The sequence below is a fragment of the Polypterus senegalus genome, chromosome 9 (genome assembly GCF_016835505.1).
Source record: "Polypterus senegalus isolate Bchr_013 chromosome 9, ASM1683550v1, whole genome shotgun sequence".
Lineage (NCBI taxonomy): Eukaryota > Metazoa > Chordata > Cladistia > Polypteriformes > Polypteridae > Polypterus > Polypterus senegalus.
The window spans coordinates 10,961,327-10,978,837 of NC_053162.1; the positions used below are offsets into that span (position 1 = coordinate 10,961,327).

The window sequence follows — 17,511 nt, forward strand, 5'->3', positions numbered from 1 at the left end:
GGACCTTTTTCACTGCTACACCTCTAAACATGCATGCAATGGAGTACATGCGTTAGTGGAGGTAATGAGTGGTGAGATGGACAGACAACATTCCGAAACTGAAGCTGTAGCAGATGATAAAGCTGAACATGATGACACAGAAGAACTTTTGCTGAAAAAAGGAGCCGTGTCTGTTGTCTGGAGATACTTTGGTGGAACAAACAACTATTTACTGCAAATGCTGTTGACCTAAAGCTGTCTCCAGGAGGTGGCAACACGAGCATATTGTTGCACCACCTTAGCCGCAAACATGCTTTGGAGTGCCATGAATGTATAGAACTAAGATTGGCACCCTTCATGTCCTCAGGTAAAACTGAAAAAGCCAGAGGACACTCGAGTCGGACGTCACTTGTAGATGCGTTTGCTAGAGGTACTGCCTACGACAAAAAAAGCAATCGGTGGATCGAGATAACCAGCGCCATTACAATTCACATACTAACGTGTCAGTGGACAGAGATTGTTAGCATTAACAGAAAGTGCAGTTGGTTTACAGAACATATTTACTATTCATTCCTTTTCTAAGACATTTGCAGTGCAATACAACTTTTGATACGCACCTCTGGATATTTTACTAAGTCTAAATGACTCTTTGGATGGTTGAAAATATGTTGTCAAAATTTTAGTTTAAGTTGTTTGCAAAATTTGTTCAATAGAAAGTTTCTTTATTTTGACTGCAACTGTCATGCAATGTGATTCCTTGTCTTCATTAGTGCCACCCCCTTGAAAACTATCACTTTATGGGGCCATGCAAACCTGGATTAACACCTCAGTGCACATTAAAGTGTTTTTTTTGCACAATTGCAGTGGAAAATGTGGTTAACATCCACTCGTGCATGGGAAAAAAAATACCGTTGAATACCGTGAAACCGGTAAAATTTTGAAAAATACTGTGATATAGAACAGGGGTCGCCAACTCCGGTCGACCACCGTGGCTGCAGGTTTTCATTCTAACCCTTTTCTTAATGAGTGACCTGTTTTTGCTGCTAATTAACTTCGTTTGAACTCATTTTAGTTGACTTGCTCTTGAAGACTCAGACCCCTCAATTGTTTCTTTTTCCTTAACTGTTATCTTCGCTCGTGTTTGGTGTTCCGGATACACAATTTTAAGATTTTGTTTTTCTTTGAATTGTTGCTATTTCATTAGTTTCACTTTTATTTCAGAACTTCCGTGAAAACAATATTTGGAATCCTTCGTGTCCCAATATGCTGAATCTTTTAAATGAGGTCAGTGAGACTTGTGTTTAATGACTTAAAGGAATGGAAGGCCACAGGCACAGTTGCTGTTAAACCCAGCAGGTCTGGCAGGCCAAGACAAATATGGGAGCGCATGTGAGCAGGATTGTGAGAATGGTGACAGACGACCCACAGATCTCCTCCAAAGACCTGCAAGAACATCTCGCTGTGGATGGCGTATCTGTACATCGTTCTACAATTCAGTGCAATCTGCACAAGAACATCTGTATGGCAGGGTGATGAGAAAGAAGCCCTTATGACTTACCATAATTCAGGATAGGTTTCTCTGTTTGGAATTTCAGCACAGACAAAGCGACCCCCATCATCAGCAGTTATTTTTTTTTGCAAAGTAACCAATAAATGCGTGTGAGGTAAACTCTGTTTATGAAATTCTCTGACTTAAACTTCAAAGCCTTACAATATTTACATACTTCTGACATATCGCCTATGTCCATATATTCGATCTCTATTCTCCGTTTCGTTATTTCTCCACGTAATAATTTCTCTTTGTTTGCGCTAATACGATATTTACTTTTTGTTTTGACACTGTTGTTTTTTTCTGCTTTCATATTCTGTATCTCGCTCTGCATGTGTTTTGTGCATTTTTTCACTTAAGAAACATAAGTAAAGTTAGACCTCTTTTATCACTGAAAGATGCTGAGAAATTAATTCACGCGTTTGTTTTCAGTCGACTAGATTACTGTAACGCACTCCTCTCAGGACCACCCAAAAAAGACATAAATCGTTTGCAACGAGTGCAGAATGGAGCTGCTAGAATCCTAACTGGGAAAAGAAAATCTGAACACATCTCTCCAGTTTTGATGTCACTACACTGGTCACCTGTGTCATTCAGGATAGACTTTAAAATTCTGCTTATGGTTTATAAAGCCTTAAATAATCTCGCCCCATCTTATATATCGAATGTCTGACATCTTATATTCCAAATCGTAACCTCAGATCCTCAAATGAGTGTCTCCTTAGAATTCCAAGAACAAAACTTAAAAGAAGTGGTGAGGCTGGCGGCCTTCTGCTGTTATGCACCTAAAATCTGGAATAGCCTGCCAATAGGAATTCACCAGGCTGATACAGTAGAGCACTTTAAAACACTGCTGAAAACACATTACTGTAACATGGCCTTCTCTTAACTTCACTTTAACTTAATCCTGATACTCTGTATGTTCAGTTCATCATAATAACTATTCATGGTGGCTCTAAAATCCGTACTGACCCAGACTCTCTTTTCTGTTTCTTTTTCCGGTTTCTTTGTGGTGGTGGCCTGCGCCACCTCCACCTACTCAAAGCTTCATGATGCTCCAACAATGATGGACGGATTAAAAGGCAGAAGTCTACGTGACCATCATCATCATCAAGCACTTCCATGAGAACCCTAAATCCAAAGAGGACTGTTTCATTTATGTTAGGTAGAATACCCAGAGGGGACTGGGCGGTCTCATGGTCTGGAATCCCCACAGATTTTATTTTTTTCTCCAGCCGTCTGGAGTTTTTTTTTTGTTTTTTCTGTCCCCCCTGGCCATTGGACCTTACTCTTATTCGATGTTAATTAATGTTGATTTATTTTGTTTTCTTATTGTGTCTTTTATTTTTCTATTCTTTATTATGTAAAGCACTTTGAGCTACTGTTTGTATGAAAATGTGCTATAGAAATAAATGTTGTTGTTGTATTTTTTTGAGTCTTTTGAAATACAGTTTTCATTTTCTCTAACCTGCTCTGCATGTGTTTGGCCCCCTTGTTTTATAACCTCTTTATGACGTTTTACTTTGTTTCCTACTCTTTGTCTTTTATTTCTTACCTCGTTGTTTCCTGCTTTTTTTTCAGTTACCCCTGGTCCGTGGTGATTATTTTCCCTTTTTTGAGTAATTTCCGTTTGTTTGCGATACTGCGATCTTTACTTTCTTTTTTTTATATACTTTCTAATTTTCCTAGTTTCTTATTCTTTAACTTTCTCTGCATGTGTATCGCGCCAAGGTTTTTTTTTTTTTTGAGCCTTTCGAATTCCACCACTTTCATAATCTGTAACCTGCTCTTCATGTGTATAACGCCAGCCCCTTTGCTTAGTTAATTGGATATACAATTTTAAAAGCTTTTTTTTCTTCTTTGGAATCGTTGCTGTTGTGCGGGACACCACAGATTCTCATAGCGTATGGTCCATTATTGTGTACATGCACGTTTTGTGCATTGAATGATCTGATGGCGAAAAGACTTTGTTTTACACACTTTGCCTTTTATTTCTGACCTCGATTTGTCCCCCTATTTTTTCAATTTCACATGGTTCTGATGATTAATTTCTTTTTGTTTGCGTCAAATGCGATCTTTACTATCTTTGTTTTTGATACTGTAGCGACTGACGTAATAAAGTGTCACAAAAGTCGCCGACTGCGTAACCCCAAACACAACTCCCCCTTACCACATTAATCAATACCCAGCTATCAGTTTTCCGTGCTGCCCTCTGCCCTCCCTCGATCCGACCTAACAGTCACTTAAAACAAAAAAGGCTTCAGCTTGGCGGGGACGCTACAATACTTTCAGCTGTTACTGCTTTCATATTCTGTACCTTTCTCTGCAGGTGTATCTCGCCTTGGGTCTCTTGTCTCCGCGCTGCTCTTTCTTCTTTGCTGAGAGCACAGGACCTGTGTGTGCCACGTGACTTTACATGACTGAATGTTTTGCTGGCTGTCCGTGCTCTTATTTGATAAGAAGGCCGTGTTTTGCAAAAATCTTATGTTCCACGTCCCCGCAAGATGGCCCTAGGACAATCTCTTGGCACCAAGTCTCATGTTTACGGTCCCCGCGAGACGCTCCTTGGCCAGTCTTTTTAGTCTCACGGGTCTTTTAAATGTCTTCCGAGAACTTCCGAGAAGATCACGTATCATCGCCTTGCTTTTCCATTCCAGGATTTTTTTTTTATATATAGAGAGATTAGCTGACAAACAATAATGAGATACAAAATGATATAAAAATGTCCATCATACAATATCTGAAAATAAAGAAAGATGAAGGTCTCAGGAATGTCGATCTGCTCAGTCCCCCTAAACATTTTACCAGCACTCTTAGAAAGAGAAAATCAACAATTTCAGAAATGTATGCTAATGCACCATGAGAGCAGCAACAAGCCACAAAATTAAAGAACGAGTTTAATTAACGACAGAAATCGTCACCTCATTAAGCAGTTGGTTGGAGTGAAATTGGTTGGAGTTTGAGGCCTTGACTTAGTTGGTCTTCTGTTGGCTCCCTCACTTCACATTTCATTTCTGTTTGGGTGCCATTTAAGGAAAGAAATGAAGCGATTCAGAGGAACGCTGAAGAAATTGAGGGGAGCAAATCTTAAAAAAGCAATTCATTTAAAATGAATTCACAAGAAGTTAATTAGCAACACAAACAGGGCACTCATTAAAAAAGAGGTTAGAATGAAAACCTGCAGCCACGGTGGTCCTCCAGCACCGGTCTTGGCGACCCCTGATACAGAATTTTGGTTCTACCGCCCAGCACTAACAATGCCTTTCAAAAATAGGCAATTCCAAAAGCAAACAAATTCCCAATAGGAAGATCAAAATAACCAGTAGAGAAACTCACCACACGGTGGGTGCATTTCAATCAACAGGGTTTTCCCCTCAGCCTTTATAAATCGGATAAAGGGACTGATGGTTCCACCCAGACTGACACATGAAAACTAAATACAGTGAAAATCGTTTAACACGAGACTGAGGGGACTGAAATATTTTTTTGTGTTAAAAGAATTTCGTGTTAAAGGATATTACAAAATGTCATGGTTGGTAAAACTTGATTTACTTCACCGCAAACATTTTTTAGTACTATGCCATTTCTTTTCTTGAAACGTTCCAACCATCCTGGATTTGCAGAAAATGTAGTACCTATTTGTTTAGCAAGTTCATTGCTTCTTTCTAGCATTACGTCACATGTGATGAAGACCATGGAGCGGCTGCTGCTTCACCACCTGAGGCCACAGGTCCGCCATGCCCTCGACCCTCTGCAGTTCGCATACCAGGAGAAGGTGGGAGCGGAGGATGCCATCATCTATATGCTTCATCGATCCCTCTCCCACCTGGACAGAGGCAGTGGTGCAGTAAGAATTATGTTTTTGGACTTCTCTAGCGCCTTCAACACCATCCAACCTCTGCTCCTTAGGGATAAGCTGACTGAGATGGGAGTAGACTCACACCTTGTGGCATGGATTGTGGACTATCTTACAGACAGACCTCAATATGTGCTTCTTGGGAACTGCAGGTCTGACATCGTGTGCAGCAATACAGGGGCGCCGCAGGGGACTGGACTTTCTCTGGTCCTGTTCAGTCAACATACATCAGACTTCCAATATGACTCAGAGTCCTGCCACGTGCAAAAGTTCGCTGATGACACTGCTATGGTGGGCTGCATCAGGAGTGGGCAGGAGGAGGAGTACAGAAAGTTAATCAAGGACTTTGTTAAATGGTGCGACTCAAACCACTTACACCTGAACACCAGCAAGACCAAGGAGCTGGTGGTGGATTTTAGGAGGCCTAGGCCCCTCATGGACCCTGTGATCATCAGAGGTGACTGTGCAGAGGGTGCAGACCTTTAAATATCTGGGAGTGCAGCTGGATGACAAATTGGACTGGACTGCCAATACTAAAACTCTATGTAAGAAAGGTCAAAGCAGACTATACTTTCTGAGAAGGTTGGCATCCTTCAACATCTGCAGTAAGATGCTGCAGATGTTCTACCAGACGGTTGTGGCGAGTGCCCTCTTCTACGTGGTGGTGTGCTGGGGTGGCAGCATAAAGATGAAAGACGCCTCACGCCTGGACAAACTTGTTAAGAAGACAGGCTCCATTGTAGGATTAAAGTTGGACAGTTTAACATCTGTGGCAGAGCGACGGGCGCTGAGCAAACTCCTGTCAATCATGAAGAATCCACTGCATCCACTGAACAGGATCATCTCCAGGCAGAGGAGTAGCTTCAGAGACAGACTGCTGTCACCGTCCTGCTCCACTGACAGACTGAGGAGACCCCACACTATGCGACTCTTCAATTCCACCCGGGAGTAAATGCGAACATTAATTCTATTTAAATTTTTTTTCATTTTTATTACTATTTAATTTAATATTGTTTCTTTGTATCAGTATACTGCTGTTGGATTATGTGAATTTCCCCTTGGGATTAATAAAGTATCTATCTATCTATCTATCTATTTTATAGTGCCTTTCATATCTATCTATCTATCTATCTATCTATCTATCTAAAGGTCCTGATATGGGAGCATTCTGAGATCTCGCTTGTTTGAACCAAACAAGTAAAGCCGTCTCTAAATCCCCGTGCTTGGCCATTCTCATCCGTTTTCACTCTGGCTCAAACTTACTCCGTTCAAACATTTCCGTAATTTGCTCTCTTTTTTTAATTATTGTTGATAATGTAGAGTTAGCAATATCAAAATCTTTACAGATTTCCGTTTTCGTCTTCTGTTTTTGATTAACAGCCTTAAGAAGCTCCATCTTCATTTTAAGAAAGAACAATGTGACTGGATTTCACTGTTTTAAAATACCAACACCACTCACAAAAATATGTTGTAACGTGTAGTGCCATTACCCAATAATTTTAGACAGATATAACCTTATTTGTTACCAGAGGGAAATTTGGCTTTTTATAGAAGCTCTTTACATAAATATAAACATATATAGATAGGTAAATAAAAAGATACACACACACACACACAATGGTCTCAACACATGCCAAAATGACTAAAAAGAAAGAAAACTTCTGACTTGGCTGTCACAGTTCCATAGATACATTATGCAGATGCTGTTGGTATTAAGGAGCCCCCAGAGCTTCTTGACACAGTTCTGACGAATGATTAGTTGGCTGAAAGTACTCCATGTGAGTGTGTCATGGAGAGGATGTTGCAGCAATGTTCATAATGGTACTCCATTTTTTTGTAATTCTGTCCTTTGTTACTGTCTTTGGGTGGTCCAGACTATGCCCTATAACTGGGCCTGCTCTTTTAATTAGCTTGTTTATTCAGTGGGCCTCTCTAGAAGTGATGCTACCAGCCCAGCAAACCACAGCATAGATAATCGCTTTGGACGTCACAGAGTTGTAGAAGATGTGAAGGATGTCACTGCCCACATGAACTCTTTTAGGGCGGATGTCGACTTTTGTCGACAGGAGGGGTTGAGGGCGCATGTAGACTAAAGTCGACATCCAGGGATAGAGGGCGATAATCAGCTGTTAATGGCGACAAATCTCACTGTCACGTCACAGGCATTCCCTCTGTGTTTGGAGGAATGCTAGACTCGTTGACTCGGCAACTAATCCTAGCGTGTGCGTGAGTTGCGAAATGTAAACAATGGCAAGATGGCATCGACGTGTGACAAGGCAGCGAAGCGAGCGCAGAAAAGAAAACACTCGGCAGACAATGTTTTGCGCATTATCGTGGAGTCGGACTCTGATTTTTCAGAATCGGATTTTATTGACAGTGATCAGGAGATCGAGCAAGAGAGTGAGAAGCCGGCATCAGCTGATCAAACACCAGCCGATGCCGCGCCAGCGGATCTGCTGCCAGTTGAGCGCTTCGCACAGCCGATGCATTTACGGCAAGGTTCGCGTGGGATAAATACACAGACGTTGATCCGTTGAGAGCCGAGCTGGCTACTGGACTTCACAAGATGGCATGGCTTGCTGTTAGACACGACAGATCACCAGCTGCTGTACTTCAGGCTGCTCTCTCCTGATGCTGCTTTTCAGCTACCGTCAGACGAGACAAACAGGTAGGCAGAGAAATGTTTTGAATCGCGGGCTGCGTTTGCATCGCATTCTAGTTTTTCAAAGTGTAAACCCACAACTAAAGACGAGATGAAGCGTGCTGTGGTATTACAAATAGAGATGGGACAGAACTGGTGATATAACTTCAGGGAGGCATTGGTCCAAATGTTCTTTGTCCCCTGGTGGCTTTGGACAGGTTATGCAGCATGGTGATAGGTACGTGCCGCTGCCAAGTTTTATTCACTTCTGTAATAAACAAAAGCAAATCTCATGAGGTGAGCCAGGCTATAATGCCATGCATAAAGTTCATAAAGTTTCAGAAGATGAAAAGAGGTGACAATACAGTTTTCATGCGGGCAGAAAACTTGGTGGCAGTGGAATGGCACAATGGCAAAAGGGTGACTTGTCTCTCTACAGTACACACTAACAATATATGTGAGAAAGTGCAGCAACAGACAATTGAAAAGTGGGCACCACAGCAACACGTATTGTAAGCAGTGCAATGTGGCAATGACTGAAAGTGGCTGCTTTGAGCGAGATCAGACTTTGCTGTGTAAAATTATAGAGCATGCAGGCTCATACAACATGCAAGACAGGAACATTTGTCAAAAGTAAATATTTGTTGTTGATTTGATATGTTAAACAATTACTTTGTGTTCTTTTTTTTAAAAAATGTTAGTTTTTGGAAAAATATTCAGCCCTGGGAGATGAGAAACAAAAAAAAAAAATTAGCCCTTAACATGCACACGTAGCGGTCCCGGTACATAACGACGATTGGACGACGTCACAATCATATCACAGCCATGTGTGCATGCCCCTCTGTCATGCACCTCGACATACTAAACATCAAATGAAAATTCAGAGTCTCGCCTTTCCGATGATATAAACCATTTTGACACACAACAACCACAGCACTGACACTAAATCCTTTTTTACAGAGAAGTAAATACTTTTAAGAGCTGACTTTTCCTACCTTTGAAGGCTCTCTGCAAGTCAAACATCAATATTTCCGAGCAGTATTGATCTCATTCTGTCCGTAAGGCTCCAGGGAATATAATCCAGTAAAACGATTAGGTCCAAAACACACGATAGATCCTCAAAGGGACAAAAACTCCAGAAAACGTTTCTTAACTTGAGACTAGCTCCGACATTTTTTTTTCATCTCTGTTGGCCATATCAGACGTAATTTGTTTCTGTCGGCAATAAAGCATGTTACACGGAAGTGTTAGCTTCTGATTGACACCTAAGTTGGCCAATTACGAGGGGTCTGGGGGGTGACTGGCACCTCGCATAGCCAACGAGTGTCACAGATAGCTGAACGATGACGCACAACTCCAAACCCTGGTAGAATCTACCAGTTTGATTGGACGCTGTGAGTGACACTCCAAACTTACAGCCAATGAGCAGCTGAGCACGCCGATATGTAACTTGCCATGCCAACTTGTAAACAAAACCGATCGAGCTGCGCGAAGCTGGCATTTGTGCCAGTCTGCAGACTTGTGCGTGGTTGTTTATTGTGACTTCACCAAGTTTTTTTGCATTTTAAATATGGATAAAAGTACAGATAAACGTAAATACACTCTCGATTAAGTCGTAGAGGCACGTACGCGACGTGACAGTGATCAATCGAACCAGGAGACGTCTAATGTGTGACACGCCCTTGTGCTTTCTGCCTGCTAACGATTGCTACAATCAGTGGCACATGGAAAAACGCTGAGCTGTGTTGTAACAGTTTGTAAAAAATGTATATAGTTTGTGTGCATTTTATTAAAAAAAAAAAGTAAAAATATATAAATTTTTTTGGCCCATAAGACTTGTTTTGACTATTTTTATATTGAAATGTGTATTTTTTATTGTTTTTAGTATGGAATATGAATTTCCATAACTAATAGAGTGACACTGTGTGTAGATATAGATTCCTTTAGGTGTAAGCTTTCAGTAGAGCCCTCATTGATATCTGTGGGTTGAAGCATTCAAAAGTTATTACATTCCAAAATGTGGATAATGGATAAACCGTAGGTCCCTCTAAAAAGACCCTGGACATGCCCACATAAAAACTGGTGTAAAAATGTCATTTTGACAGGTATTCTTTTCAAATTTGAAATGTGAGTAGTCAACAAGTTATTCTGTTGGTACATAGTGTGTTTCTGTCCCCAGCTATAGAGGCCTTTATTTTCACAAAAAAACTTAGGCGAGAACAAAAAAAATCGTTTTTTTTTGTGAGTTCTAATGTGCCTAACTTTTGATCAGTCACACCTACAGTGATTCTGACTACTAAGGGTGAAACTAGAGAATGTGACCTTTACAAAGAGACCAAACATGTGTTTATACTCCAGATAGTTCAATAACAGCAATGATTCTAATTTGGAGAAGTCAAATTACAAGCGAATGACCCCGCTTGATAAGGGTTAATAAGCGAAATAGCAGTTTGCTTTCCCCCTGAGCTCTTTGCCATTGTGCTCGTAAAAGAAATCTTCTAAAATAGAAAACAAAAAACGCGAACCAAACTCACTGATTTTTACTCACACTGCGATGTACTCGTCACCGAATTCCAAAGCCAACTGATGAGAGACGAGATGTTTTTTGTGTGGCGTTTGTTGGGGTGGAGGGTGAAAGTAGCGTAGATGAACAAAATTGGCTCGTGTCACAGGCTATTCCGAGGGTATTTCAAAGCCTACGAAACATGTGAAGCCACCTCTCTTTCATTTCACACCTCTCTTAAATCTCGCCTGCGCGGCTGGTGTTTTCCGTATTTTGTTCATTCCCAGAAGGGAAATCTTTTCGTGTTAAGCGATTTTCGTTTCGTGTTAAGAGAAAAAAATGCATGAAAAAACATAGTAGTTTGTATTATTTCGTGTTAATCGATATTTCGTCTTAAGCGTTTTCGCGTTAAACTTATTTCACTGTAGTTCATACAGGTAACAAAACCAATATATATTTGAACAAAACAGACACGAATGAGTCATTCTGAAGCCCCCGGCTGAAACAGAACAGGTTATCCTGGACCCCAGAGGCTCATCCACCTAAACAGGGATGGCTGGATGGTATTGAAGGCACTGGAGATATCAAGAAATGTAATCCTCACAGTGCTGCCAGCTTTGTCCAGCCTTTTGGAGCAGATCATCAACAGCAACCTTTATTTCTATAGCACATTTTCATACACATGATATTGCTCAAAGTGCTTTTCGGGACGATGAAAGAGAAAAGAGACAACATATATAAGAAAATAAAACTAGGTAATACTAATTAACATAGAACAAAAGTAAGGTTGGATGCCCAGGGAGGACAGAAAAAACAAAAAAAGGAGAAAAAAATAAAATAAAATCTGCAGGGGTTCCAAGGCCTCGTGAACCATTAGATATTCCACCTAACATAAATGACCTCAATCAGTCCTCATGGTATTCAAGCTTCACATGGAAAAACTTGATGATGACGGTCATGTGGACTTCTGGCCTTTAATCCATCAATGATCAGGTGGTGGTGTAGATCGTGTCCTCCACCCTAGTTTGAATAAACAACATTTCCCACGTGGAACTCGACCCCAACATGATGAACTGTCCTCATTAATTCCACCCTCCTTTACCTACAGCTTCGCTCCAATTTTAAGTTGTTACATTCCTCCCCCCTTAATAAACTGGCCACCACATCCTACCTGATGAATGGCTACAAATGAGACCCTCAATAGCACGAGGCTATTGCTGTGCTGGAGTACCATTTGATTTCTGCCTATACAGGTAACTCTATTAGCGTGAAAGGTTTCTTCTACAGCTTTTCTATTTGTGAAATATATTCTGTTGTGATGATGGAGCCAATGAAAGACACTCTTAGGAAAAATTACTAATAGATCTGTGCTTGTAAAGGTAATGGATTAGTAGTTTTATTGACCTGCCTAAATAGCAGTCACATGCTATATTTCTGTGCCGTACAGGTACTTTACTGATATGAGTGTCTTTTGTTTGTACCGGTAATTAAAAGTTCCAATTGTGCTCCACTGCAACACTCACTTGTTGGAATTACCAGCTAGTGAATAGCATTGGTATCTGCCAGACAATGGAACTCTCTATTTTTATTTATTTTCTATAGCTGCATGTCTTAATATTGTTTCATTTTTTTTTAAAGTGTGTACCAGAATTCTATAAATCAAGGACATTCGGAACAAAGTTCTAAACATTAATATAACGAGCAGATGCAGATGCCAGAAACATTTCATTTATATCTTTAAAAATTACCTGGTCATCAAATAGCTTTGCATCTCCATTTAATTGCACCCATTTGTTCTGCCTCAATTAACATGTGACAATGTGCTCTCTGAATGTCTTTATATGATACGTTTAATAAAAGAAGGGAACAGCGTAAGCACTTACGAATAGAACAAAGAGAACGGGCCCGACAAAGGACCAGATGATATCTGTCTGAACATTCAGCCAGCAGTAATTGTCTGCTACGTACTTGTTAAACGAAGTTGCCAGGGTGATGCCAACAATAATGACTGGCAGGCCTGAATAGGAAAGAGAAAAAACAGAAAAAAAAGATTATTTTTTTTTTCTCTGCAGGAGTAAAAGCATGCTTTTATTATAATAAGACAAAACAAAACAAAAAAAAAAAAAGAATGTGCTGTTGAGAGTTCCAGAAATTCCCACCTTCTGCTCTTGGTCAGAAAGCATAACATTAAGAGCAGGACCATTGACAAGACTGACTCATCAACATGCCATGCATTCCTCCGTGTTGTTAGTCAACAACGAATCAAATTGTTCTTTTTTTTTATATTCAGAAGGCAGTGGGGGGGAATCTGTTTGCGTGTGGTACTCTGCACTCATTTCACACAGACAGTGGCTTCAGAAAGTACCTGGACCCCCTTCGCTTTCTGCACACTTTTGAGTGTATCGCTGGTCTCATTTTTTTAAATGGATAAACTTGCTGTCTTTGTTAAAAGTGAAGAACGTGTGCTTTGTAAAGGTTTGCAAATTTTTTCAAAAATCAAAACCTGAAATGTCACCATCCTAGAAGTATTCTGACTTTTAATTCAGCTTTGAGTCTTCGTGGGTTAATCTCTACAAGCTTTGTACATCAAGATTTGGGCAGTTTATCCCATTGTTCCTGGCAGCTCCTCTCACGCTACATTACACTGAATGGAAAGTGTCTGTAACCTGCCACCTTCAGGTGTTGGCAGATCCTATCAAGCACTTCACTTTCTACACATTTTATTGTAATAATAATAATACATTTTATTTATATACAATCATACGAAAATGTTTGGGAACCCCTCTTAATTCTTTGGATTTTTCTTTCTCATTGGCTAAGCTTTCAAAGTAGCAACTTCCTTTTAATATACAACATGCCTTATGGAGACAGTAAGATGTCAGCAGTGACATTAAGTTTATTGGATTAACAGAAAATATGAATACGCATCATAACAAAATTAGACAGGTGCATAAATGTGGGCACCCAAACAGAGATAATGACATCAATACTTAGCTGAGCCTCCTTTTCAAATCTAACAGCCTCTAGACGCTGTCCTCCTATAGCCTGTGATGAGTGTCTGGACTCTGATGGAGGTATTTCTGACCATTCTTCATACAAAATCTCTCCAGTTCAGTTCAATTTGATGGACAGCCTGCTTCAAATCATCCCGTAGATTGTCGATGATATTCAAGTCAGAGGACTGTGACGGCCATTCCAGCACATTGTACTTCTCCCTCTGCATGAATGCCTTTGTAGATTTCCAACTGTGTTTTGGGTCATTGTCTTGTTGGAATATCCAACCCCTGCGTAACTTCAACTTTGTGACTGATGCTTGAACATTATCCTGAAGAATCTGTTGATATTGGGTTGAATTCATCCGACCCTCAACTTTAACAAGGACCCCAGTCCCTGAACTCGCCACACAGCCCCACAGCATGATGGGACCTCCACCAAATTTGACAGGAGGTAGCAGGTGGTTTTCTTGGAATGCGGTGTTCTTCTTCCACCATGCAAAGCACTTTTTGTTTTGACCAAATAACTCCATTTTTGTCTCATCAGTGCAAAGCACTTTGTTCCAAAATGAATCTGGCTTGTCTAAATGAGCATTTGATACAACAAGCGACTCTGTTTGTGGCGTGAGTGCAGAAAGGGCTTCTTTCTTATCACCCTGCCATACAGATGTTCTTTGTGCAAATTGCACTGAATTGTAGAACAATGTACAGATACACCATCTGCTGTGAGATGTTCTTGCAGGTTTTTGGAGGTGATCTGTGGGTTGTCTGTCACCATTCTCACAATCCTGCTCATATGCCGCTCCTGTATTTTTCTTGGCCTGCCAGACCTGCTGGGTTTAACAGCAACTGTGCCTGTGGCCTTCCATTTCCCAATTCCATTCCTTACAGTTGAAACTGACAGTTTAAACCTCTGAGATGGCTTTTTGTAGCCTTCCCCTAAACCATGAGACTCAACAATCTTTGTTTTCAGATCTTTTGAGAGTTGCTTTGAGGATCCCATGCTGTCTGTCACTCTTCAGAGGAGAGTCAAAGGGAAGGAAGCACAACTTGTAATTGACCACCTTGAATACCTTTGACCACTCATGACTGGACACTCCTGTCTGTGAAGTTCAAGGCTTAACAAGCTCATCATACCAAGTAATCAGCATTGAGCAGTGACAGGCATTCAAATCAGCATAATGACAAGCCAGTTTTTCACATTTGATTTAACTTCATACAACTAAATACGGCTTCACTAAAAATCTTTGTTCGGAAAACACCGCAGTACTCTGATGTTTTAGGAAATGAAAGACGTAACACTGTTATCTTTATTGTTGAAAGGAGAGTCAATTATTATGCAGGCTGAGAGGGGTTCACAAACTTTTTCATATGACTGTATCACCTTTCAATGTGCTGCAGATGTAATTTTAAACAGCCAAATTTGTCATTACTGTCCATTAAACTACATTCAATTACCTACAATGACAAAATGAAAATTTTTTTTCAATCATAGAAATATTCAGACCCTTAATTCAGAAGCCTCTTTGGCAACAATTTGAGCTTCCAGTATTCTTAAAAATGTCTCTGCAAGCTTTGCACACCTGGATTGGGTCAGTTTATTTCATTCTTCCTGGCAGATCTTCTCAATCTTCTCTGTTAGATTAGATGAGAAGCATCTGTGAACTGCCATCTGCAGGTTCTGTCACATCTTATCGAGCCCTTCACTTTCTGCACACTTTATTGCATTGTAGATTTTTAATGGATAAATTTGCCATTGTTGTCCATCAACTACACTCAATTACCTTCAAGGACAAAATGAAAACTTTTTCAGAAAGCTTTGTAAATTTATTTCTCATTCATAGATATATTTAGATCCCTAATTCACAATCCTCTTTGGCAGCCATTAGAGCTTTCAGGCTTCTTGAGTGTGTCTCTACAATCTTTGCACACCTGGATTTGGGCAGTTTATCCCATTCTTCCTGGCATATCCCCTCAAGCTCAATTACGTTTGGTGGTGAAGCTTGTGTAACCTGCAATCTTCAGGTCTTGGCAGATCAATTAAGCCCCTCACTTTCCACACAAATTTATTACACAGTAAAACCTTGGATGGCGGGTAATTTGGTCTGCGAGTGTATTGCAAGAAGAGCTAAAACGTTTAATAATTTCGACTTGATAAACCAGCGAGGTCTTGCAATACAAGAAGTACGTACTGTATATGCTTTGTCTTCCGAGCGTCAGGTGATCACAACTGAGCTAATGGTTCTTCTCTCTCTTTCTCTCGCTACGGGATTGTGGGTAATCGTTTCCCATTCTCAGGCTCAGTTGGCGTGCCTCACTCATATAGTCAACATCCATATGAGCGTATACTGTTTACTACAGCATTGTGACCGTGTGTGTGTGCTGTAATGTGCGAGTCCCCGTCTTGCACCCCAAAACACGAGGCTCAGTCTCAGTAGTTTTAGAATTAGAATTAGAACAATCTAGACGAGAACAGGCCATTCAGCCCAACAAAGCTCGCCAGTCCTATCTACTTGCTTCCTCCAAGAAAACATCAAGTCGAGTTTTGAAAGTCCCTAACGTCCTACTGTCTACCACACTACTTGGTAGCTTATTCCAAGTGTCTATCGTTCTTTGTGTAAAGAAAAACTTCCTAATGTTTGTGTGAAATTTACCCTTAACAAGTTTCCAACTGTGTCCCCGTGTTCTTGATGAACTCATTTTAAAATACAAGTCTCGATCCACTGTACTAATTCCCTTCATAATTTTAAACACTTCAATCATGTCACCTCTTAATCTTCTTTTGTTTAAACTGTAAAGGCTCAGCTCTTTTAATCTTTCCTCATAATTCAACCCCTGTAGACCTGGAATCAGCCTGGTCGCTCTTCTCTGGACCTTTTCTAGTGCTGCTATGTCCTTTTGTAGCCTGGAGACCAAAACTGCACACAGTACTCAAGATGAGGCCTCACCAGTGTGTTATAAAGGTTGAGCATAACCTCCTTGGACTTGTACTCCACACATCAAGGCGCTATATAACCTGACATTCTGTATGCCTTCTTAATGGCTTCTGAACACTATCTGGAAGTTGATAGCTTGGAGTCCACTATGACTCCTAAATCCTTCTCATAAGGTGTACTCTCGATTTTCCGACCGCCCATTGTGTATTCAAACCTAATATTTTTACTTCCTATGTGTAATACTTTACATTTACTGACATTAAATTTCATCTGCCACAAATCTGCCCAAGTCCGCCAATTCTCTATTACAACGCAGGTCAGCCAACTCCTCCTCCAGTTCAGCGACCCTGAGCTCGAGGTGCTGGATCAGCTGGCATCTCTTGCAGATGTAGCCCTCATAGACAACTGGCTCTTCCAAACCATCATGTAAAAAGTCCAACATCCAACAGGACTTGCATTGCACTGGCCTCATTATTAAAATTTGATTTGGGATTACTAAGCTGCCTTAACGATATAAGCTCCTGTACTGTTCTCCCTCTCAGCTGCCTGCTGTTTGCCTTTCTATGAGGTTAACTTTACTTTTCTCTGTCTCTTCTTCTAACTTTGCGCTCTTCTTACTTATAAGCTCTTCACTCGCACTGTTTGTATTCCCCCGTATTAATGAACCAATACGCTGTCGCCCACTTAACTGTTCTGCCTCTGGACCGCTAAGGACTGTTTAATCTAAAATAAACAAATACATAAAACTTTACTACCTTATTTGCTCCTACTGCTCCTTGTGCCTGATCGGTGTCTTAACGCAGGCCGCTTACCTGCGCACTACTGAGTTTCCACCTTTACTGCTTTGAAGTCAGCGCGGCCTTTTTCTTTTCCTTTAAACTAAGGAATCGCTGTTACGACGACGCGGTTATTTATTTACAAATGCCGATATCAGTTACTGCTGCTTTCTACCCTGCCGCCTCAATGCTAATTCAAATACAGATAACAAGAAAAAGAACAAGTACAAGTACAAATAACTTTTCCAAGCACACTTCCAAACACCCAGCTACTTTTG

At 40.6% G+C, this 17,511-nt stretch overlaps 1 protein-coding gene across 2 annotated transcripts in view; it reads right to left on the reverse strand.

The window, feature by feature from the left end:
• adgrd2 (adhesion G protein-coupled receptor D2) overlaps positions 1-17,511 on the reverse strand; it is a 452,918-nt gene that overhangs the window by 246,269 nt on the left and 189,138 nt on the right. For both annotated transcript variants that reach the window (XM_039762694.1, XM_039762695.1), the window contains exon 18: positions 12,412-12,545. In XM_039762694.1, the coding sequence (XP_039618628.1) occupies positions 12,412-12,545 (134 nt within the window). The remainder of the gene's footprint in view (positions 1-12,411; positions 12,546-17,511) is intronic.